Source organism: Kryptolebias marmoratus, linkage group LG6 (assembly GCF_001649575.2).
Source record: "Kryptolebias marmoratus isolate JLee-2015 linkage group LG6, ASM164957v2, whole genome shotgun sequence".
Classification (NCBI taxonomy): domain Eukaryota; kingdom Metazoa; phylum Chordata; class Actinopteri; order Cyprinodontiformes; family Rivulidae; genus Kryptolebias; species Kryptolebias marmoratus.
In genome coordinates this window covers 11,734,601-11,759,833 of record NC_051435.1, presented here as the reverse complement: position 1 = coordinate 11,759,833, position 25,233 = coordinate 11,734,601, and the positions used below count along the sequence as shown (strand labels likewise).

Here is a 25,233-nt window from a genome sequence, read left to right as displayed (position 1 = left end):
GATCTTTCTAAAAATACAAAAAAGAAAAAGGGAAAGTAATATTATAGTATATGAGGTACATTGAATCGCCTGCTCATTCTGTTTGTCTTTTCTTCCCCCTCAGACCCGTGCATTATCGAATCTTTAAAGCATAAATGCTTTCTGGAAGAGTTGTTGTTTTGGACAATTAAATTTGAGTTTCCCCAGAAAATGGTCACATTCTTATTAAACATGTTGCCAGATCAAGATTACAAGGTATATATTTAAAAAAAAATCATTTTCTTTACCATTTGTTTTTCTTGGTTACATCATTTCTTTGCATGTCGTAATGTAAGCGCTTCATTACAGTTGTTTTTTCTATTTACTCCTCTCCGGCAGATTACATTTACTAAAACCTTTGTTCAACATTACGCCTTCATCATGAAAACGCTGATGAAAAGCCACGAGTCGGACACCATGTCCAACCGCATCGTGCACATCAGCGTGCAGCTGTTCAGCAACGAGGAGCTGGCCCGCCACATGACAGAGGAGTGTCACCTGCTGGACATCATGGTCATGGTCCTGCACTACATGATGGAAAGTTGCCTTGTTAAAAGTGAACTTCAGGGTAAGTTGCCCTCCTGTGCTTATTTTCTCAAAATGTTTGATTCGATGCTCCTCAGCGAACTTGGAGAACTGGAGTTTTGTGCACAACTCGAGCTGATCACCAAGCTTCACTTGATTTGAACAATCCTTTTAGTAAGCCTCAAATAAAATTAATATTGCTGAAGTAAAAAGAGATCATTTGGAAGCACGTAAAGACCCCTGACGTAGAGAGAGAGGGATGTTGAAATTTCCAGAGGTCAGGATGAATGAACTGACCAGAACTGGGCTGATAAGGACTCTCTCTGCAGCCGTCATGGCCAGAACTCGTCAAAAGGTTCATAATTGGAGTCGAGGACCAACCCATCTTCTGCCTCTCTGATTTCTCCACACAGCATAGTTGGAGTTCAGAATATATTCCTGTAGCTGTATCTCTGTCTCCTGTGTTTTGTTGACACTTCCCACGATGACCAGGGAACGTTTGGTTAAAACGAACGCCTTCCTCCTCAGTGGTCCTTGTTTGGCTCTACATCCTAAACGTCTCTTTTTTATCTCCTCTGGATTTGGGCGTCTTATTCTTGGCATCGCTTGTGTTTTTTTTTAGACTTTATCAGCTAATGTATGTAGACAACTTGGCACATCCAGCATGAAAAGTTGGTTTGAAAAATGTTCAAAAACTAACTGTTCGAAACAAAACTTCTGCATGACTGTCGGCTATCACTTGTGCAACTTACATCAGTTTTCTAAGAAATTACTTGCAGTTTGTATATTTAGTATTGACAGAAGTTTCAGTCCCTTTCCTCTCAGTGTGTCTTCAAAATGAAACAAGTTTAACTTTCTTATATCTTCTTTTGGCCTGAATCTCTCTCTGCTGTGTTGGGAATCTTGTGGCTGTAAAGGCATGTTTCTTTTAAATCAATAACTACTATAAACGTATCTTCGGCTTAACGTCAGTATGTTCCCTCTGTGTCTTTCTGTTTTCTTTTAGATGAAGAGAACAGCCGACATGTTGTGGTGAACTGCAGCGAAGCGCTGCTGAAGAACAACACTTACTGGCCTCTCGTTAGCGACTTTATCAATATCCTGTCACACCAAAGTGTAGCGAAAAAGTTCCTGGAAGACCACTCGTTACTGGTGCTTTGGATGACTTTTGTTTCATTTTTTCAAGGTAAGTTATAATATTTTAAATTCACCTTTTGATATTTACCTACTAATCACATTATGTTCATTTACATTAAACAGAGTTCAGTTGTTTAAATCTTTCCAATAATAACCACCCCAGATGATGAAATCAAATGAAAATGTAAAGGGAAGTGGCTACAACGCTTCTGTTTTTAGGTAATTTTTAAAGGCAGTTCATAGATTACATCTAAATGTGTCAGTAGCACAAACTAGTTAAATGGCTTGAAGAGACGGGTGAGTTTGTTAAACGCAAAGTAGATATTGGGACAAAAACTACAGAAATACAAAGAGTTTTTATTCCAAAGCTCCTCTCTGGTGTTTTTAAAAGGATTCATCTTCACGATGTTTGCTGCTGATACCATACGGTAATAAAAAGGTCTTTAAATTATACCCAGTGTCCTTTAAAGACCGTATGCCATCCACAAAGACTTAATTTACGCCCAGATTTACTTCCTACAAAGTCGAGAGCCATTAAACTGGATTGAGAAGGTTTTAGATCAATTTGATTTACACAGGAAGAGTCTGGTTTGGTTTCACCCAGCATCGTTTTTATCAGTTAATTTTTATCACAATTGCTTAATATTTAGACAAATTATCCTAAATAGGGGTTGCACTAATATCCTGTCCCATTCTTTTTGTGGATTAATGTTACATCCCTAACATTGCTTATCGATCTTTAAATTTGCTTCTGTCCTTAAGTTGTTTGTGATTCAAAGATTCATTATAATTCATATAATTAATGGTTTTGTTTCAGCAGAAATTCCAATTTAGTCTGGGGAAAAAATGTGCCTGATCCGTCCTCCTATATTTAAATAAAGCCTCACAGAAAAAGTGATTTGTGAGGGGAAATGTTGTTGGTGGCACTTACTTGTCACGTGCAGTCTGCCATGGCTCTAAAAATAACATTCACCCTTGTGCAGCGGGTCTGAGTGTCCTCTTGCAGTGTCACGGTTACGTTGTATCCATGTGTGCACCGCTTTATGAACTGATGCATTTGAAGGTTTGCTGAGCCGATGAACAGCTTTAAAATAAGCATGAATAATGCAAATGTCACAGGCTTAATGGGTCCACACTTGGTGATTTGATAAGTGATTCGAGCTCAAAGATTCAGAAGTCGCGTGTCAAGCGACGGCTAAGTAACTTTTGAAACTATTTTTTTTGGGGGGTTTTGCAGGCATGAACCTGAACAAGCGGGAGTTGAACGAACACGTGGAGTTCGAGTCTCAGACATACTATGCAGCATTTGCAGCAGAGCTCGAGGCCTGTGCACAACCAATGTGGGGTCTCCTAACACACTGCAAAGTCAAAGTAAGTCCCTTCTTCACGTCGAGCCTTAATCGAGTGTGTCAAATATCAACTGTGTAATTTTATGTGAACAGGAGACACAGGAATATACGAAAACAGTGGTTCGCTACTGTTTGGAGGCCCTGCAGATTTGGTTTGATGCCATTGGCTTCATCGATGAGGTAAATATAAATGGTGAATGTCTGAGTTTACAGATCATTTATTTTATCCCTACTTGTTTTTGATTCACTGTATTTGTCCTTCAGCCTGCTCAAAACCAAGTGACGTTTCACCTGCCGCTCCATCGCTATTACGCCATGTTCCTCAGCAGGGTACGTCAGAGGCTTTTTTATTATCAATCTATTGTTTGGGGTTCTGAAAGTTTAACTATTTGGTTGAAAAACGTGCAGGCTGTGAAATGCCAAGGCTTGGATCTGGATAGCCTCCTGCCTGACCAAGAGATGCTGATGAAGATCATGGTGCATCCTCTCCAAATCCAGGTATACACGCAGCGCCGGAAGGCCACAGGCACCGTATCTTTCACATGTCTGATGTCTGCTGCGTATCTGTGCCCGTGCGCGGCTCAAAATGTGTTCTGTATCGCTGCAGGCGTGCCTGTCGGAGATCCACAGCAACATGTGGGTCAGGAACGGGCTCCAGATAAAAGGACAAGCTATGACTTATGTGCAATCGCACTTCTGCAACTCCATGATTGATCCAGACATCTACCTGCTCCAGGTTAGGAATGCTGGAACACGCACACCTTTCGCCGTCATTATCGTCGCGTTTGTTGTGTCCGTTTTATTATTAATTTACCCCTCGTTCGTTTTTGTAGGTTTGCGCATCAAGACTCGATCCTGACTACTTTATTTCAAGCGTATTTGAGAGGTAGGCTCCGTGTTTGTCACATTCCCAACGCCGCAAACGGTACTTCTCGTTTTCAGCGTCCGGGTAATCTTGCGCGCTCCTTTTCCCCCCCAGATTTAAAGTGGTCGACCTCTTGACGATGGCGTCCCAGCACCAGAATGCCGTGTTGGAGTCTGAGCAAGAAAGGCCGATGCTAGAGGGAGCCCTGACCTTTTTGGTCATTCTGACAAGCCTCCGCATTCATCAAGGTGAGCTGTGAAGCAAAGGATGCCTGACATCTGCCAGAACAAAAGATGATATTTATTAGTGTTTTAAGGTCTATAAAACTCATAAATCGTTTTTTCTGTAAATTTTTAAAGTGATAATAAACATGTTTGCGGGCTAAAGTTGCAACTGTTCAGAAAATATTTTGATGTGTGTTTTAGTTCGTGTTGTCAAGCATGAACTTTTCACTGCGGATTATCTTTGTTTTTTGTTTGACATTTATCCCAGGAACTGTAAGATTATTGTTTTTTCTGCATTATAATGAAGACAATCAGTTGTAAAACTCATCTAAGAAACCGTCTTGTTAAATCTACTGACAGTGGTGTAAAAATCCAAACGAGCAAAGATCCCTTCAGGCTGTTTTAGGGTCAGCACCGTGGTATTCTGCTGCACAAGGAGATTACCTTGGAGTTTAGTGTCTAAATTGAAGTCAGGGACATCTTTGTTCTTCCTCTTTAGAGGCACAGTCTCTGCACTTTGTCATCATGTCTCATAAGGTCTCCACACCGTTTTCCAAAAGCCTTTAGATACCAGCTGAGTTTTAACAAAGAGCAGTATCGTGATGTGGCAACATCCTTGTTCTTTTGTTGTAAAAACTGAGTTTTTTTCCTCTGTGTGCCCACTAACAGGTATGACGGACGATGAGATCCTTCGAGCCGAGATGGTCTCTCAGTTGTGCATGAACGATCGGACACACAGCGCGCTACTAGACCTCGTATCCTTCGGGGCCTCAAAATGAGGCGACGTAAACTTGGCGTAATCTGTGAGCGTCTCATTTTCCTTAGATGCTTGCGCCTAGATTCCTGAAAACCCCAACCCAAAGAGTGGCATCGTGCCGGGCAGCTGCAGTTTTGAGGACGTGCTCTCTGCTGTGGCGGATTTTAAAGCTCCCGTGTTCGAGCCAGGAGGCTCCATGCAGCAGGGGATGTACACACCCAAAGGTGAGCTGATTCTGCTGAAGAGAAAAGTGTAACTGGAATAAGTTTGGTCCAACAACTGGGCTCAGACTATTAAACTTGTACAGATAAAAGCCTTAGTCTGAGTAAAGAAAGGCATTTTTAAGATGTATTGAGGCTGTTCAGACCAGTATTTATAGTTATTTGGATGCAATGCATGTGTCAGGCCTGAATGTGGTTGTAGAGCAGTATAACGTAGGCCATTAAGATTGTGGAGGAGAATATACAAGTACGATGTGTGCAAAGCTGCATTAATTATGCACTTTCAAAATGACATCTTAAAATGTTTCTAATATCCAAATTTCTGTCTCTTAAATTCAGAGTCCTGGTCAAATATAGGTTTTAAAATTCGGACTGTCACAATGACTCGTATGGAAAACTCACAGCCAGCAGTGCAAAAAGACCCAGAGTTGTATCTTATGGCTTTCTTTTCCAAAACGTTGCTTTGAGTGATGACGTTCTATAAAACTGTAGCTCAATGGCATTTATATCTAAACTGAGGACCAGATCCTTGTAAACATCCAGTCATAACTTTAAGGATTAGTTAAGTTATTCAAAAATCTCTTGTAAAATCCTGTAAAGTTAAATCTATAAAGCAGAAAAACAGAGGTAGGAGAAACTGTATTGCCTAATGTGTCATATAATTACACAACAATACAAGAAGTAAAGTTATTTCCAGACATATGCTGGTTAATATTCTTTGAGACTCCATGTGTTTGCTGGTATTTGTGATTAGAAAAGATCGTAGATTTTTAGCAAGAAGCTGGAAGTTTTGAATTTTATTTTAGGTCACCACTTGGGGGCAGTCTTAGACCACTTTCATAGGTGGACAGATGGAGGAGGGGGAAGTGTCAAAGTCACATTGTATGAAAGGTTGCAAAACATTTCTTTTTTTTTTTTCTCCTCCTCCTCTCAACTAGCCGAGGTGTGGGAGAAGGAGTTTGACCCCATCATGGTCGTTCTCCGAACAGTCTACCGCCGCGATGTTCAATCGGCAATGGACAGATACTCAGCGTTGTAAGTTAACAGCACTGCCTTCACCTCCCCCAAAGTGTTCCCTTTTAAATACGGCCCTTCGTTTCTTCATCAATTAGAGTATATTTCTGCCGCCAGTCACATATCGTCTTGGCTCAGTCGCCTTTGAATGTAAGCTCAGATAAGATCAGCCCAGATGAAGCCTCGTTCAGGTCCGTGAGGTCACCTCTGTCACCCGGTCATGAAAGGACATGATGAGGAAGGTCATTTAAACGGGCTGCTGCAACCTCTGGAATTGGTTCCAATTAAAAACACGTCGGCGAAAATCAATGTTTCACATTGAATTGTAATCGAATCGAGGAGGTCCTTCCTGTCGACTTCGTATCAGACGACTTCCTCGACAAAGATATCTCTGCAGGTGAAAGACTTCTTAGCTTCTCAATTTTCTTTAGTGTTATTGATGTATGAAGACGTTAATTACACTGAAAGGCTCAGTGCAATAACATTTGGACTCACTTAAACCAGTCAGAAAGAAGCCTTTTAAAAGCATGAGGAGGGGTAGTTTTCCTTTTTATCAGCTGTATGTAATTAAATTAAAAGTTTAATGTAGAGGGAAAAATGGTGCGGGACCTTTTTAAAAATTAAATTTATCATTATTCATAATTATAAATATATATTTCCGTACTTTTAAATTGCAAAAAAAAAGTTAAAGTTTGGTAAACTTAAAAAAAAAAAGTCTGTGATAAGAATGCAGACATAAAGCATTTCCAGCAGTCTAACAAAGACCGAAAAGTTGAGTTCACTTTTTCTAAATGCTTTTAAACTAAAAGATATAAATCCTGAAATTAGATGTCTAAAGTTTACCTTAATGGAACGGTATTATAACAATGCTTGTTTTCTTTTAATAGTTTTATGTACTTTTAGTTTATTTTTTTGTCATTTGGAGGATGAAACAAATTAAATATACTGAATCTAGAGAGAAAGGTTCACTTGCCGTGAAGCACTGAAGAGTTATTAGGTATATGCAACAGAATATGCACTGCATTTAATGAATTAATTTCTTTTGAACAAATAGTGTTTATTATATTATAATATGCACAGTATTTAGAAAACAGATGTAACTCACTGTAATCATTCACCTGATGTCACTAAATATTGTTTTGATTTAATTAAGGAAACATCTTAAATACTTTGTGTTTTTTAGCAAAATGCTGAAGCAATTCTTCTTACAGAGGCTCTCCTCTCCAACGCTTGACTGAACCTAAACTGATTCTTGAATTAATTTGGTCTGAAAAACGTTCGGCGATCGTCTAGAAGGCTTTTTAATCAGCCAGACTCCTCCTCTGCAGGGGTGGAGATTAGTTTGGTTTAATAGAAGCGGCCTATTACTTTATTTTAGTTTGTTTCCTTAACCAGTAAATGCCCATTTTTGAGGTTTAGGTTGTCCTGAACGCTGCCCTCACTCCCTTAAGAGGCAGCGTGTGTGATTTCTTCTCCTCCTAATAAAAAGATGGTTTGGTGCTTTCTGTAATTGTACTTTTGTTGAACGCCGATGCGTCCTACTCGAGGCAGTATTTGTTTTTCCGCTCAGAAGCAACAAATCTGACGTCTGCGTCTCCTGTAAACATGCTGAAGCTGCTACTGTATTCCCACCTTCAGAGTCTGATGCCAGCCTCGTTCACTCCGGCTGACTGTGATGGATTGCGTGTCAGACCGGCCTGGTTTTTCTTATAATGGTCCAATCATCAGTAACAGAGTGCTGCCTGTCAGCTGCTCGGCTGTATAGCCTGGAATCTTTTGGAGAGTAATTTAGGGGTTTATGGTCGTGGTAGTTGATATTATCTTTGTGTCGCTGTTTTTCTGACTTTAAGTTTTTTTTTGTTTTTTTTCCTTGTTGTGATCGACGGCGTCTAGTTTGAAGCAGTATGGGATTCATACTGGCAACCCGTGGCCGCCGTACAAGGAGAGGACTCCTCTGCATCCCTGTTACAGAGGTTTAATCCGACTGCTGCACTGCAAGACTCTGCACATAGTGATATTTACACTCCTCTACAAGGTGAGCATATATGTGCAGCATCGTTTGTCTGAATTTACACCTCCGTTTGACATTCAGTGAGTGCACAACCAGCATTACTTTTGATTAATCGGCGCTGTTGCTTTCCAGAGTATTGATAAAGTACAGTAATTGTTAAACTATAAATGAATAAGTACTTAGAGAAGTTAAAAATGGGACTAGATGAATCCTTTTGGTGACTATTAAGACTAAGATAACAGCAATCAAGTTAAAGAAAACAGAATATATGGTGTAATTTATAAGAAGATTACTTTGCCGTTTACTCTGGAAAACTTGTCCTACACTGGTGTAGATTCTCAGTCATCCAGGATGTGGTAAATCCACAAAAAAAGGTTAAAAACAAAAGCAACTGGACTTCTATTCTGTAGCTGGAGACGTTTCTTCTGCTTCTCATCCGAGGAGCTTTCTCGATTCTAAGTTTTTGTTTCCAACCTTTTTTTTTTTTTTTGGAAAACGTTTTTTTTTCTCCTGTGTGACGGCTCAGTTTTATGTTTCAGATATGGATGGATCACCAGAACATGTCAGAACATGTGCTGTGCATGGTGCTGTACCTGATCGAGTTGGGCTTGGACAACCAGGTTCAGGACAGCAAGGAGGACGAGGTGAGCTCTGGCACAAACATAAAATGTGTTTATGTTTGCCGTAGCCTCTCTGTAATCAGTTACTGAACATATGGCATTGATTTACAAAACATGAAAGAAGGGATCTATTGTACCGTGAAAAGAAATTAATGAATTATGGACCTTAGCAGCTGTAACAATAATATATACTTGTCATCTAAAACGTCTTTTTGTGTCTCACTGATTCTTCTGCGTCCAGGAGCCCTGCATTGAGGAGCACTGTCATGACAGCTGGTTCCCGGGCACCAATCTTCTCTCCAATCTGCACCACGTCATCAACTTTGTGAGGGTTCGAGTTCCTGAGACGGCTCCCGAGGTGAAGAGGGAGGCTCCTCCCAGCACAAGCGCCGAAGCCTCCTCCTACGGCCAGGCAAGTGACGGCTCCACTGAACACAAATACGACCCCGTTCACCCCGGTGCCTCTGCAATAAACTGCTAGCTTCAATTTTATCTTTATTGTTTCATTCGTTTCAGCTGCATCTATCCTGAGTGTGCTCAGTAGCAGAGCGGGAAATATTTGTGTTTGAGCTACCAGTTAAAGTAAAACAGCCGGTAATTATTAGATTAGATTTGTTTGGTGGCTCAAATATCAGCCAGGTTGTATTTGTACCTGCTGAACGAACCACACCTACGGAGAGTTTTCTACAGCTCCTCATACTGGTTGAATTTGGATTCATATTTGCTCCAAGATAAATCCAAGTCAAGTGAAGTCAAATTTATTTATAAAACACTTTTCAGCAACAAGGCAATACAAAGTGCGTTACAACATTTCACACAAAAATACAAAGTCAAAACACAAACAATAATATCTAAAATATGAACTGGGATAATCGAAAGGAAATCATGACACTAAACATCTAAATGAAAAACACACACAAGATAAACTAAGAACCAAACTAAGATGGAATGAAAGCTAACATAAACTGAACGAGCCAGCTAAAAGTTAAAAACATTTTAATATTTTAATAAAAGGCCAACATGATAAAAGCTAAGATTACTAAACTAAAGGTACTTTAAGGCTAACTAAGAGTTAAATACATTTTAATGAAAGGCCAACTAAAATTGTCAATTGAACAAAAAAATTGAGGGAGAGAGCAACGTAGACACAGAATCCAGTTTCAGACATAAATCTTGCTTCATGTTATAGATATTGTTGTAGTATTGCCAGGATTTTTTTAAAAATAAGGTCTTTGTATGTATAATCGGTAAATGAGTGAATAACAATGCAAAGACGTGCAGATGGAGGAGTCCTCGGTGCAGATGGAGTGGGTTGGTAGTTTGCTGACCAGGTGCAGACAAAAGCAGAAACTGGCCTGCTTTTGTTTTGCTGTTCGCAGTGAAATCTTTCATCTCAAACCAACAGATCTGTAATAAAATACATCACGGGTAAGTTGGCACCCCGGGTGGATGGCTGTTCTGGTCTGTGTTTTATTGAAGCAGCCTAAAAACACCTACAGCAGCGCCGTCTATACCTCAGCATTTACGCGTTTGTTGAATTCTGTCGGATTATTTATGGCGGTCACGTTTTACCAGAATGAGTTTCACAAAGAACTTTTGAGTTGTATAGAAAATAAATAAATAAATAAAAAGTTGGAGTAGCAGCAGGAAGTTATGTGTTGCACACACAAAGGATGATATTCTGCAAGAAAACAGTGATTTTTATTAACTAACTGAGCAACATAAACTACGTTTAGAGCAACAAAAGCTCCTGAAATCAAATGACTTTTGGTTTGTACTGAATACATAAATACATGTTTTACTTGAACCACATTTTGGGAGCTTGTCTGCGTAACAAACCTGTATTTTGTTTAGGACTTCTGCCGCTCTGTGAGTCTCAGGGAACCTTGTTCAAAAAAAAAAAAATCAATTATTTGCATTAACAGAAGAATTAAGTAAACTGAATTAACCTGTCAAATGTGGACACTTCTTAAATGGCTCCTGTCTTGAAACAAAAGCTGTATAGTTGATCCGTGACAGTTTGAGGAAAGATTAGAGAGGCCTGACTATTGTATGGCACATGACATGTTTTATGCAATAATACAAAGATTAGTTGACGGTGAACAGCCTAAGAATAAAAACAGAGTTAATCAGATTTATACAATGAATACATTAAACCTTTGAATAGACTGTCGGGTAAAATGAGTTCTGAGAAGGTTAATTATCCAGTTTTCTTAGTTTGTACTTGTGCGTTACACAATATTTATTGAAATAATAGAAGAAATTAGTAATCCAAATTCATTGAACAGACATATGGTTTTTATCCTAACTTCCTACTATGGCTACAATATAATAACTTGTCATAATTCACATCATGTAGCTCACTTTTTGTTTTCTATAGCCTGGTATCTTCTATTTGATCCATTTATGTTGCTGTACTCCCTCTGCAGAACTCCAGGCGTCTGTCAGGAAATTGGAGAGAGGTAGCTGTCTGCACCTTTAAAGCAATCTGATGGCTGTAACAATCGTAGCAAGCAGCTGCTGCGTTTGTTCATTTCATCTTTATTACGACAGAATTTCCATGCATGCGTTTGGTTTGTTTTTAGTTTTTTTTGTGTTTTTCAAACGAGCTCTGCCTCGGTGTGTCGAGGCGTGAACATAATGCTACGCTTCAGCAGCTCTCCTCCCTGTTGACTGCTGAAACTAATTACCTGTGCAGTGCAGGTTCGGTGTAAACGATTTTTAACCGCATGTCAGAATGATTGATGGTGCCTTGACTGGGCTATATGATGTATGTTTATTTAACAGCGCAGCTCGGGTCCTTCGCTGTCAGGCCGGGTCATGCCAATCCTTCACAGGGCTTGAGTGTTTTACATCGGGGTGATTTGATTTTTCGTCAGTAATATGGTTGTCATAAGTGCTATCAGCAGAGGTGAAATGTCAGCTGAAATTTTATAATGGACTTTTGATTCGACTTGTATTGTTTCTGTCTGGGTATGGTAATGAGACGTTTCACCGATCCTTCAAAATCTGTCTGACTAATAGTGTTGTCATGTTAGGAAGAGGTGTTTACACCTAAACACTGATCTACAGAAGCACATTGATGCGAGTGAAATTTGATGCTGTTTGTAATGAGAAGTTTTTCTTTTTCTCTCTGTTTTGTGTTGGTTTGGTGTGAATATCCTACTTGTTATATTTGATATATATCAAGTAGAGAGTGATGCATTCTTTCTCATGTTTGGGGAAATATTTTAAAGAACAAATTGGCATATTTTGGGTTCATTAAGGAATGATACAAACACTGAAGTGTGTTTTAATAAAAAAGGTTAATCAAGTTTATATTTCATGTAAAGAAATGTATGCATTTGATGTCAATTTAGAACCTACGAGAAGCTCAGATGTTCAGCCTCGTGGCAGAGCGCAGGAGGAAGTTCCAGGAGATAATCAACCGAAGCAACACCGAGGCCGCTCAGGTCGTCAGGCCCAAGAGCTCCTCCTCAACGCGCTGGGGTTCGCCGGCGGCGGCGGCAGCCCCGGCCCCCCAGCTGGTGACTGAGATCCTGGAGATCCGAGAGAGCATGCTGTCGCTCCTCATCAAGCTCCACCAGAAGATGTCGTCCAAGCAGAACTCCCTGTCGGCGTCCTGGCTCGAGGACATGGACACGAGCCGTCACACGCACGGAGATGGCATCACAGCCATCGAGCGCATCCTTATCAAGGCAGCCACACGCAGCTGCCAAATCAAACGTAGCATCCAGGACATCTGTGGAAAGGTTTGTCCTCCAGTGCCACCAAAGAAGAACAGTCCCACAGACAAGAAAGCCATGGACAAAGAAGAAAGGTAATATAAGCATGTGTATTAAATACCATTTAGATTTTCTATTGCTCATCATGTGTTTGTGTTCATTAATACTGTGTACAAACAGCTATCTAAAGAGAGTTTATATTAGTGTAATAGTGTAGTTCATTACACAACACGAACTACGTTATAGCAGACATTGTAACTGCAGCTTTAATGTCCTGTGATCAAGGACAGTGCATGTAAATTTAATATGTATGTAAATGTATGTAACTAATGTAAATTAGTTTTTTTCTTCAAACAGAACATGAATGACTTGTTAAATAACCTTAACATTGCAACCTGTACACTAAAAGAAAAGGTTTCGAATAATTATTTAGTGCCCTGTTATAAAAATGTAGTCCAGTGGCTGTTTTAAAACAGATTCCAGCCTTTCAGCTCTCAATCAGCCACTAATCTGTGTCGCAATTTCGCAGCTAACAATGATGGAATGGGCTATAACAAATCTGTAACGATCCGCTTCTGGTGCTGGTTTTACCCCCACCGAGAATACCACAGGTAGAGCGCTCCTTTTCCCACAGGCTGGACCTGTTTCCATGGCAACCGTCCGGCAGCACTGTGGCCAACGGCGCCGAAAAGCGAGAGGCCTATTTTTCAAGTTGTTGTCGGCGCCCCCCGAGTCGATCAGCGGAAAATTATTGAGCTATGATGCTCCTGTCAGCATTTGTTTATGGCCTCTGATTAAAAACTTTATTTACAATCAGTCCTCACCGTGATCATCTGCAGAGGCTTAATCCACTATATTTATCAAATAATTGTAAACCTTTCCAACATTACTTTACTAAAGTCTGATTATTTATTTGTTTTTGTTTTTATTTCAGACGTCAGAGAGCTCGAGAGAGGCAGCAGAAACTGCTGGCTGAATTTGCATCAAGGCAGAAGAGTTTCATGGAAACAGCCATGGATGTCGGTAAGTCAACCTGTCTCAGTTTTAAACACTTTTTGCAGCATCAAGTCACCTTTTAAAAAAGGGGGGACGTGTACTCAAATGTCTACTTTGATTATAAACTGAAATACACAGTGCTCACTTTTTAATATTAGTCATTTAGTAGGGTTATTTTGGATAAAACACTGAGTGGACGGCACAAAGTCCTCCAGTTCTGTAGCAAACGGAGGATAACATTAGTTTGTTGATAGGGCAGTAGAGCTTAGCATTAGTCAAGTTGATGTTAATTTTAGAGTCACTTCAGCTGGACCTCAAGACAAAATAGGACAGTAAATTCTGCATTTGAATGGGTCATCACGTTTTGAATATTTTCCATATTTGATCTGAAATTTTAATTTGAAATGAAACCGGACAAACTCTTTAGGCACTTTGCATATTATATACACAATATAATATGAGTAATCAAAAACTAAGTTTTGATAAAGGAAACTGGGGGGAAAGGTCTAACACTTGATTGCCAATTTTTAGTTGGTTAAGTTGATTAGTTTAGTTAATTTGTTTAAATTGAACTTTTATACAAAAGGTGTTTTCAAAAACATCCTCTCTTTACTGTGGAAACTAATGTACAGAGCACATATTTTACTTTTTTCTTTGAAGGACATCTTGTTGGTATGGACCTTTAAAGAAAAGCGCTGTTGGCTAAAATAAACCTTTCATTCCTCTGGGTTTTTTTTTTCTTTTTTCTTTTTTACTAATGCAAGGTGGTAGTGTATTGAGTCTGTGCATATGGTCTCTGGAGGCCTTTTAGCAGAAATTGAGTGCAGTGGGCTCTTATGGGAGTATTGGAGCCTGTTGGCAGTAAGGTCACATAAGATCAAAGCTCTAATAGTGGTCTGGACTCCCAGGGACCACTCTGACACAGCATGGTTAGCAAAAGAGTAATAGCCACTGTGCTCGGTAGGACCTTTCCTATTCGACTGTACTGTGACATCTTTTTGCACATTTACTGCTGCTTAATAAGTTTAGAGGCTATACCTAAAATCACAGCTGAATTTGCCTTATTTATATTGAGTTGAGACTAAAACGGGACATCACGTGAGGGTTTTATCTGTCCTTATATTGTTCTGTGATGTTATTTTTTGGCTTTACTTGTTTTTGGTTATTATATATTTCGAATGTTCTCGTCTTAAAATCAGAAAGCACACTAAAGGGGGAAAATGAAATGTGGTTTATGTGCTCTTTGGCTTTTTTAAAATGACCCTGAAGATTTTAAATTGCATGTTTCAAAGAGACCCCACCTGCCAACTTCATCTAACTGCTGTAATAAAGAGAAGCTATTCAAGTAGACTAAAGTTTAGAAGATTGCATTGCTGCCTTTCTTACTGTGTACTTTGTGTGTGTGTGTGTGTGTGTGTGTTTGGATGGCCTGAGGCTAAAGCTGTAGCGCTGACATCTAATTCAAACAGTTTTCATTTCCCCGGGAACACGCTGACCTCTCCTGAGAACACTTTCCCACCCCAAAAAAGTAATAAATCAATTTCTAACACAACTTGACATTTCTGCACAGTGTTTACTGCTCAAATTGAACACGGTCCTTAACATTTAAAGCTAATTTCAAATCCGTAATTAATTTCTAGTGCTTTGCCAATCAGGCAGAGTGGAGACTAGCAGGGAGTGAGTTTCTTGGATTTTGTAATAATAATAAAAAAAAAATCAATTCAGTAAAGTCTAAAATCTGAGACGAGCAGTGAGGATAATTTGGCTAGGCACACTCTTCTGCTAATACCACGACTGTTCAGCTCCGATTCATCAGTAAACAAGATTTTAGACATTTTCTGTGGTTCCCCTAAACATAGATGTGTGCAGGTGAGAGGGTAGCACATGTAAGCTGCAAACTGGGCCCAAATACAACACAGGTTACTGGGAGACCACACACACACACACACACACACAGTAACTCTACTATGTTTGATGTGTGTGTCTGATTCTAAGGTGCCTCGTTTTCTCTAAAAGGTGAATTCGGTCTCTTATTGATAACTTATGATTTAAAAAGTTCCTTGTAATAAATGTATTCAGGCCTCAGCCGTTGAGAACTGATGGGCAATAGGAGTAAATAAATTAATTTGTAAATAAAGTCGATCTGGTGCTCCATTTTAAAGAGTGTTTTAAAACGGTACCAAGATAAATTTCACCGTTCTTCTTTCCTCTTGCTCCACTTTGCCAGAATCTCCAGAGATTGAAGCAGCCATGGATTTAGGCTCGACTGAAGTGATGGAGTCTGAGGTTCTGTACGACTGTGTCATCTGTGGACAGAGTGGACCCTCCACTGAGGACCGACCCACGGGCTTGGTGGTTCTCCTCCAGGCATCCTCAGGTGCTGTCCCCCTTTTCAAAATTAAGTGATTTTTAATTGCTACCAAGCAAGATATCTCAAAACTGTGGAGTCACCTTTTCTATTATTTGCATTGGTGCTAATAAATATGGAGGAAAGTAGGAGCAGTACACTATCTGATGTATGTTTTTATTTTTTGATGTGTGCCATTTGTTTACATGGAGGGACTTAAAACTGTACTGCAGCCAGTCACTAGGGGGTGCGCGTCCACATTGGCTTCAACTTCCAGCTTTCAGTCCCATCTCTATGGTTAATTCCTTATGGTCACAGTTAATACTTCCCTTGTCTATGACCATTATAACACATTTTTTTTTTGTATTTAATCCAAATATTGCTTCCAAATAGTAAAAGGAAAGTTCTTTTCGGCTGCTCCCGTCTTCAGGGGTTGCCACAGCGAGCAAACTCGTGCAAACGATTTGGCAATTGTTTAACGCTGGATGCCCTCCCTGCCGCAACCTGAGCTTGACCCTGCAACCTCAGGATTACAAGACTGCGGCACTGACCACCGAGCCAACACAGCCCTTATTGCTTCCAATTAGGGATCTTCATATTTTTTAATTTCAGCCTCGTTTGCCCTGTTGTCACTCTGACACCTCGCAGCCCCATTTAGTCATTTAGTGGTCAGATGTTGCTGAGGATTGTATGAATTTCATTTCTTACTGGCATGAAATCACTGGTATTTTAAACTGAACAAGTTTTTTAAGTGTTTTAGTTTTTATTGAATTTGTCTAGTTTCATACATGCATTAAAACATTTGACGGGTTGTTCTTGTTTTTCAGTTCTTGGGCACCGCTGCAAAAGTCAACAGCCTAAAAATCTGCCAACGAGCGATGAAGAGCATATATACCCTGCGGACACATGTGGCGTCGCTAATGATGTCAGGCTCACACTGATGCAGCAGTTCTTCAAAGATGTATGTTACCCAGAAAACCTTGTCAGGGATTTATCAGGGACATGTTATGTAACTTACTTCCTGTTGTAGAAAAGAGCAGTTCATTTTCAACCCCACAAAAAAAGTGAAACGTTCTGGAGCATAAATGCTTTGAGATCTGTTTGCAGCCTCTAATGTATGCGATTTCTCCTCTGTGAATCCTGCAGAGCTCTTGTCTGCAGTCTGTGTCAATCGGCTGGGATGGGGGCGTCTATGTCCAAACCTGTGGACACACTTTGCATATAGATTGCCATAAGTCCTACATGGAGTCTCTGAGGGTAAGAAAAACCCTGGCCCTATACCTTTTAAATAATCAGAATGTGACCAACTTGTTTAAGCTTTGGAATATGAACATGTTTTTACTAAATTTTATAGATAATATAATCACTAGCGTCGTAAATCTTATGTTTTTTAGTTGTTTTTAAAGTGTTAACACATATACTAATGGCTATTAAATCAGATTTTTGGGGAATTAATCAGTCATGCGTGTGTTTAAATTGACTTTTGAAAAATCAAGTTGTCTCTATAAAGTTCTGAGACTAATAATCCCCCCCCCCCCGCAGAACGACCAGGTCCTCCAAGGTTTCTCTGTTGACAAAGGTGAATTTACATGCCCACTGTGCCGACAGTTCGCCAATAGTGTCCTTCCATGTCGCCCTGGTCGTGGCACAGAGGCCAGTACGTGGCACACACCCACGAACAAAACGACGACCGTTCTTGTAAAAGAGGTGGGAGATCTTCAGGAGAAACTCGGCCTCTTCCCGGTAAGTTTCATAGCGAGTCAAAAACAGCAATCCTCTTAATAACCAGATCATCTATTCTGGATTGAAAGCATTTTTTTGTTTTGTTTTGTTCTCTAAGACTGAGTCCAACTTGAGTAAAGAGATGGAGTTGGTAATTAAAGACATCAAGAACACCACTCAGAAGAAATACATGGACTATGGCAAGAACCCAGGCTCCCCTGACAACGATTTCCTCTTCATGTATTCAGTGGCAAGGTAAGAGCACATTCACTGTAAATGTCACAGAATAGGTCTACTTAGTTTATAATTTACACTTGTTTAATTTTAGAGGCATTTCCAGGGCATGTGAGCAGTATATTGAGAAATGGTAATTATTTTTTGTTTGACCTGTCACTGATAAATAAAGTCTATGCCATTTTTAAAGCAGCTTCAGTGTGATGCTCGCCTCTTGCGGGGTCTTATCAAGGCGAACTCATCAAGTTTGATGGTTTTCTTGGCAGAGTGACGCGGTTTCACACCAGTCACTTCTAGAAAATCTGACAGCTCTGTGTTAACACCAGACTAGCTCTTCGGTTTGGTTCAGACCTGTTACAAGTTCAGTTTTATTTTAATTTTCAACCAAATCCTCTGATGAGTGGTATTTTACTGTAAGTACTTTATCGTCATGAAGTAGATCTTTAACTTTGGAACCTGTTGCTGTTTGGTTTGGGCTGAAAGTTGTCACCTCAGTAGCTGAAGACATGGCACTTAGATTGTCTCCATTCATTGTCTCAAGAAAATGAGTGAAAGCGAAAAGGGATAAATGACAAAGCTGGAGACTTTAATTTATCTGTAACTCACCAGTTATATGTGGATAGTAACAAAGTGGAAAAGACTGAAGCACTTTTGTATTTTCTGTGAACTTACAGATTTTAGTGTTTTGTTTTAATTTTTTTTCACTTTACTTTTAAGAATATTGATTTTTTTGCAGATGAATGAATAGGGATTTTGTGATAACAGCACTGCTGTGAAACTACAAAAAACATGAAAAAATTAGAATAATAGATTTCCATTGGCATGGATGATTTGACTCATGTACACTGGTGACGGTGGGCTGAAATTTGACCCTTGAATGTTCTTTTAAGGACGTCTGTTGATTTTAATTAGGTCAGGTAATTAAAAGCATGACAGGTCGGCCTATATTGTATACTGTCAGGTAATGGAAAAATGTCAATATGTACGCAAGAAAATACTACGAAATCAGGGTCTGCCATCACCTGTTAAATCTGATTCAGTGTATCCACTCATTATCTCGAAAAGCTTAGTTTGCAAACTTACCTGAACCTAGTGTTTTTAGTTTTGCTGGATTGTCATTTGTACATTTTCCTTTATTACTTGTTAAACCTTGGTTTCTTTACTGAAGTAGGTTAATAAAAAACACTCAAAGTTGTAAATGGACTTATCAGCTGAATAGCAAAGCAGAGTTTATTTTTTTGCTTTAGCACCCTCGTAACAAATAACACAAAAGCCCATCGAGGAACGTCACAAAGGTCACACCTGGCATGTCATTGCTGGTCAAAAGGCACACGCAAGATGGTCTTTAGCTCTTTTATGAAATGAAAAATGTGACCGATAGCTTTTAGAAAATTTGCCAATAAAGTTTGAGATTATTTTTTTAATGTGCATGTTTTGGCCTGACTTGCCATCTTGGTGATGGATACATATGAATAAGCAGCTTCCACAAAAAAAGGGGATAAAAGCCAACTATGCTTTAGGATTTTTCTATTTAATTGAATGTCACTCTTCAGCTACATAACAAAACCAAATAGACCCAAAAGCCAAAATTACACAGTCCTTTCTGAAGTCTGTCTATCTTGTTAACATAGTGGTCACAGGTAAGAGAAATGACTACCCCCACCCATCACCTTGAGGTCTCTCAATCCACATCACCTCCTTTCCAAAAACTGCCATTTTTGTACTGTAATCATTCAGACCTTTTGCCCACCCAACGCTGTAGTTCCTTCAGCCCTCCACCCTAAACAGAATGATCCCTTAAGAGTGTCTGGATGCCTGTTGGCTCTCTGAAGTTCAATGAACAGCGCAAATTGCCTGAGGAGTGGAAAATTCTTCTGTCACACGGGTGCTCTTATCAGCGAAAGCCAGATGGAGCTTCACCATGGTTGCATTATCTATGTGAAATTGCTTTTTCTCCCTGGAAACTCAGGGATTGGCCCCCTCCTCTTCGGCCCATAGGAAGAAATGGCCAGAGGTAGGATAAAACGGGCCCAGATCAGACCCATTTTTAGCAATACTTATCTGTTTTACCATCTCTGTGTGTGTTTTTATTTTCCCTGGAGGGTTTATTTTTATCACATATTTTAATTACAGAATTCAAATTCAGACAATAAAGGCTGTTTGTTATTTATTCACGGGAAACGCACATTGGAAATTAATAATAACCCATGGTTGGAAATGCTTTTTTGCTTGTGAAAAATCGGCCCTGGATGACTGTCATCTATTTCTTCTTAAATTAGTGCTACAGAACAAGTCCATTAACTAGCAAATGGTTTGACTAGGCAGCATCTTTCATCTTCCTATTCAAGTTATTGAAAAGGGCAGGTTGCATAACTAAAAGCTTAATTTGATGATGTCCAGCTATTCATACAAATATATCTCGTTTTGTACATATTCACACTGTGCAGGTGTCCCATGAAGACTTGTCTCCTTGAAAAGTTTCTTTAAGGGTTTCCATTTTTCTTAACCAATCCTTAGGATTGTGAGAAATGCCAGCTTTTCAGTTAGTATTTTATTTTTTTGCAAGCAGGAAAGGTTATATTGGTTTGGTCTAAAGCCTCGAACATCATGGAATGAAAGTGTCTGTCGTTGCTGATCTCACCCTGAGCGTGGTGAAGAATTGTGGCCAACCAACCATCCCAGGCAGAATTATGTTTGGTCTTCAAAAAAATGTTACAATGTAGAGAAGATAATAGACCTAAGTTGGATGTTTATTGTTGTAAAGTTGGCACGAAAAGCTACCAAAACACCAAATTCACCACAAAGCCGATGATTCGGGAAACAGATTTAACTTTTTAGAGAACAGATAGGAGTGGGCATCGACTACGTAAGATAACGCTACACCTCGCGTCCCGCATCCCGCATCCCGCATCCCGCGTTCCTTTAATGTTAAGATTTGAAGCCACTAGATCCTGCCGTGTTGTATTTTTGGAACCAGAGTCTGTGCAGTGGAGATGTGGGTCTTTAAGTCCGACCTACTCCCCCCCCGCACAAAATCATAGTGTCATATGATGAAATGCCTAATTAGAGCTAAACATACTAGAAAAATTATTATTTGAACAGAAGACCAAGTCGACACTTTTTTTTTGTTTGTTTTTTTTGTTGTCCTGTTTGTTTACGTGGAGGGGACAGGACTTAAATCTTGTACTGAAACTATCCTGCAGGAAAGCCGATCCCGTTCCTGACGGACATTTACATTTTCTTTATGGTCGACGGGAGTAGCTCATACAGCCGATGGTTACATATATTCTTGAGGCTGCCCCCTAGTGGCAGCAACTGGCTTTGACATGTTCAAGCCTGTTTGCTGAGCACCACTGTGGAGCAAACACAAAAGCATGTTGAAGCTATAATATTAAATGATTTACGCTGCATTTATTGGACCTTCAGCTGTGTGTTTAAGTAAAATATAAGAACTCAGAGTTGGAGAAAAACAAACAGATGTTCAGGCCTGATACCAGCTGACGGGGGTTATTTTAACTTATTTTGATCCGTATTATAATTATGTTTATAGACTATCCCATAATGTGTATTATCATCGTTCTGTTTAAAAACACAGAGGTGATTTTCCAGTTTTACTGTTCTAATATATGGTTGCTGTGCTTATTAATGCTGATGATTTTGTCACCTCAGGACCAACTTGGAGCTGGAACTTGTGCATCGGGGAGGAAACTTGTGCTCTGGTGGAGCCAGTGCTGCTGCTAAACGCTCATGTCTGAGTGAGTATTTACTCTCTGCAAATCTTTTATTTCCTTTAACGCCACGACCAACACCTTCAGCCTAATAATAATAATATTCATAATAAAAATAATAATATGGTATCTGGAAAAACATTCCGTGGACAAATGATCAGTTTCTTTACCTCAGTAATGCTCATATGTCTTTTCTCTTGTAGCACAGAAAACAATAGTGCATACAGGGGAATATCAGTGGATTTTAATGTGTTACATCTTTTTAGAAATGTTAACGTAATTGTTGCAGGTGACTCCATCTTTTTCTTAAGCGTATACATGATACACTGTGCAGCTTGCATTCAAGCACAGACTTCCATGCTCCAGCTCAACTACTGGGGAGAAAATACAACAATGAGCTGATTAGCTGTGAGCAGGAATGGTAGATGCTGTCCCCAGTGAGCCATTGGGGGCAGTGATGGTAAATAAAATGGACAAATTGCTCAAGTACTGTTTTTAGTTTGTGTGGCAGGTGGAAAGAGATTGGCCATATGGAAAGTTTAATCTTTGCTGAATCCCAAAGGAAAAGATGAATATTTACATTAGTTAACTAGTGAAAAAAAAAATCAAAGATTTTAAAAATTCTTGCTATTTATAAAATGTGGGATTTGTGGAAGAAGGGGAATCTAATGAGTTTAACTGTGAAGAATATTCCGCCTTTCCTTTTTATTTTTTCCAAACTTGTGGCTGCTGCAGTGAAATGGTTTGTCGTCCTTGAGGGGCTGAAAAGAGATTTCACACTGGAGGTTTGCCATTTTTGAGCTACATTACCCGTGTAGCCGTGCTGACAGCCAGATTTACTCAGTTGCAGCGCATTAGTGTTCATTCTTCTTAGGGAAATGGATTTAAAGGAAAAGGCAGACGTTTGCTGACTGTGAGGGCCCACGGGGGCTCCTAATTCTGCTTCCCCACAGGCACTGCATGTGTTAAACCAATGAGGTTAGAATTGACTACAGAAACAAGCTCCCTTCAGTTCCCTTGGTATGAGCTGCATCGTTTCTAGAGTCCAGCTTTCACGTAGCTTTTCTCCTTTCACTCCGAATGTTGAAGTTGTGTAAAATGTGGCAGCTCTAAAGGGAGTTTAAAGGCGAATCTCGGTGTCCTCAAAAGTGCAGACTTGCTACGTAGTGATGACAACTGTATTTGCGTTATCTGACCCCCTGAGCTTCATATTTAGGTCAGTTTTTATTTAAATGACCTCAGAGGAATCGTGCATTTGTGGCACTAAGTAAACATGTGCAGCTATAAAGTTGTAAATAGCATCATTTTGATTTATTAATGAGTGAATGAATGAAATCAAACGTTAAGACGGCCATGATTATCTGTCTTCTGTGGCATTTGAAGTAGAAAAAAACCCAACATGAGTGGGCCTATTTGGGCAGGTTGATTAAACTGTTAGTGTTGCTTTTTTTATTCCAACAAATGGTCCTCAGTACAGTAATTAGCTTAGTTGAGTCATCCCATATCTGAGGTCATGTGTATCTGCTATACAACTGGTTGAATCTAAGAGGCTTCCTGTTAGTCTGAGAGTAAAAATATCATACTTTTACCGTCACATACTTACCAATATGCTGCATCTTTGCTCAGACTTTTAGTAACCTTTTAGGAGACGCTGTCACTGCCAGAAGGAGCTCTTTTCAGCTATTTTTTCCAGACAAGAAAATTGGGAGTTTTGCTTCAGCGCGACCTCAAAGAAGTCTAAAACATGTCGGTCTTGTAATAAGCACTTCAGTATGTGTACATTTTGAACTGTAAGACATTAGCATAAATAATAACAGGCCTTATTTGAGTCGCCTCCCTTCTTCCTCCCTTTAGTTGCTCCTCTGAGGTTATTCTCTGGTAAGACGGGAGTGAAGGACGAGTTGGGATGCAGCCAGATAAAGACAGACTCTTTGCCGTTTTTAATTTGTACCTGCGGAGGGCAGTGTTGCTCTAAGTATCGACAATTCACACACGAGCCGGGGTAAAATACTGATTATATGAAATGCTTTGCTGCGTTACAGCAGAATAATTTACCAAAGCAAAATCAAATAAGATTATTGTTTCATTTAAGATCTTGGGATATAAATAAATATCAACAATTGAAGGTTTTAAGGGAAAGAGGAGATTTATTATATCTCCAAATGGAAATATATTTCTTACTATTATAAAATGGCCAGTTTTCTCCTTTTGGTGTTGTGCTGTATTGACACGGATTTTGCACTTGAGGAAGGTGAGCTCCAATTAAAGGCGTTTTAAGACTTCGAGGTGCTTTTTTATTAGAAAACTTGGGGAGTAGATGCGCCCCGGCAGTCCCTCTTCATATCCCATTAGTTTCACAACAAACAGGTGTAGTTTCACGAAAGACTCGCTCGAGGCGGTCAGGCTCGGCCGTGAATCCATCTGGCCTGGCCTGGTTTTTATCGGAGCCGAGCTTCAGCCTGAAGTCACGTAAAGTGCTTTCATCAGTTGATCTACAATGTGTGCCGTTGTGACGAATGAAGCCGTGAATAACACTAATTTGTTCTTAGAAGAGCTTTTTGTGGCCGTGACGTCATATGCTGTTTTTTTTTTTTTTTCACCCCTTTCAGATCAACTGTTCCACGTGTTGGCCATGCACATGCATCTGTACAGCATCGACTCAGCCTACAACCCGTGGACAAAGTTGACTCAGGCTGCAAAGAATAGAGAGACGGAGTGAGTGACTTCCTTTCTTGAGTACCTTCGGGAACAGCGACTCTGTAAATCCGTGCATACATCACTCGCGAGTGTCCACTTTCCTGCGTCTCTCACGCCGGTTTCTCCCCGCGTAAACACACAATCAGGCTGCCACTTTGTTCTCTCTCTAAATGCCACCATTTCCTCCTGCCCCCAACAGCTTCTTTCCTCCACACAAAGAGAAGCTAAAAACAGTAAAAAGGGACCGTGCGTGGTTTCCATAGATACCAGTAATTGCTGCATCTGGCAAATTACCGGGCACTCCACGGAGAGCAAAACGAGGCTGTCAGATTCACTGTACTGAGAACAACAGCACCGCACCAACACCAGCACGATGCCTCGGCTCTCCACCTCGCCTCAGCAGAAATCAGTGCTTCACAAAAGGCTACAAAAAATATCCTCCCCGCACGTTGGCGTTTTTCGAGTGATTTTCTTGAATAACTGCTGGATGCCAAAACATGCTATTTATAAGCCAATGTATTGGGTTTTCAGCAACGATTTCACTAAAAAACACATTGATTATTAAAAAAACAACAACTTTTAAGCACTTAACAAAGAAGGATGAGCTTAAACAACCTCTTCTCCTTGTTAGTTTTTTATTGGACAGCTTCTGCACCTGTTACCATTAAAGCGCTCGCAGCCACAGTATTCTCATTGGACCTGTTTGGCGTTTTAAAAATACTTTGTTCGAGCTTCAGCAGGGGAGCAGTGTCATTAACGCCTTCAGGCAGTCGACCTGATGCCGTCCCGTTAAGTAGGACAACGAGAGATGTTTCTACACGCACGCAAAAACACGGCGCCGACCTCAGTTTTTTTTATCTAAAAAATTTAAAGACGAGTCTCGCAGCATCTGTCACCGCGCAGCTATAAATGGCAGGCAGGGTTGAAAGCTCTGTCCTTTAAGGTTTCCTTCCAGCGCACAGACGAATTAAGTGCTGAGTGGTTTGGTAATGGAAGGTATTATTCTTTAAGTGCAGTTCCTCTTGTTCAACCCCCCCCCCCCA

At 40.0% G+C, this 25,233-nt stretch overlaps 1 protein-coding gene across 2 annotated transcripts in view; it reads left to right on the top strand.

Annotated features, from left to right (window-relative positions):
• Window positions 1-25,233, top strand: part of ubr3 (ubiquitin protein ligase E3 component n-recognin 3) — a 38,213-nt gene that overhangs the window by 4,565 nt on the left and 8,415 nt on the right. Inside the window, exons 7-32 of one of the 2 annotated variants that reach the window (XM_017424516.3) lie at window positions 104-234; window positions 358-586; window positions 1,550-1,729; window positions 2,918-3,051; window positions 3,123-3,209; window positions 3,294-3,359; window positions 3,438-3,527; window positions 3,637-3,765; window positions 3,863-3,915; window positions 4,009-4,142; window positions 4,788-4,873; window positions 4,958-5,099; window positions 6,035-6,131; window positions 8,004-8,145; window positions 8,661-8,765; window positions 8,983-9,153; window positions 11,171-11,203; window positions 12,101-12,561; window positions 13,401-13,489; window positions 15,690-15,839; window positions 16,637-16,770; window positions 16,956-17,066; window positions 17,352-17,552; window positions 17,650-17,786; window positions 21,435-21,520; window positions 24,103-24,208. In XM_017424516.3, the coding sequence (XP_017280005.1) occupies window positions 104-234; window positions 358-586; window positions 1,550-1,729; window positions 2,918-3,051; window positions 3,123-3,209; window positions 3,294-3,359; window positions 3,438-3,527; window positions 3,637-3,765; window positions 3,863-3,915; window positions 4,009-4,142; window positions 4,788-4,873; window positions 4,958-5,099; window positions 6,035-6,131; window positions 8,004-8,145; window positions 8,661-8,765; window positions 8,983-9,153; window positions 11,171-11,203; window positions 12,101-12,561; window positions 13,401-13,489; window positions 15,690-15,839; window positions 16,637-16,770; window positions 16,956-17,066; window positions 17,352-17,552; window positions 17,650-17,786; window positions 21,435-21,520; window positions 24,103-24,208 (3,484 nt within the window). The remainder of the gene's footprint in view (window positions 1-103; window positions 235-357; window positions 587-1,549; window positions 1,730-2,917; window positions 3,052-3,122; window positions 3,210-3,293; window positions 3,360-3,437; window positions 3,528-3,636; window positions 3,766-3,862; window positions 3,916-4,008; window positions 4,143-4,787; window positions 4,874-4,957; window positions 5,100-6,034; window positions 6,132-8,003; window positions 8,146-8,660; window positions 8,766-8,982; window positions 9,154-11,170; window positions 11,204-12,100; window positions 12,562-13,400; window positions 13,490-15,689; window positions 15,840-16,636; window positions 16,771-16,955; window positions 17,067-17,351; window positions 17,553-17,649; window positions 17,787-21,434; window positions 21,521-24,102; window positions 24,209-25,233) is intronic. The other variant, XM_017424518.2, reaches the window with a different exon arrangement.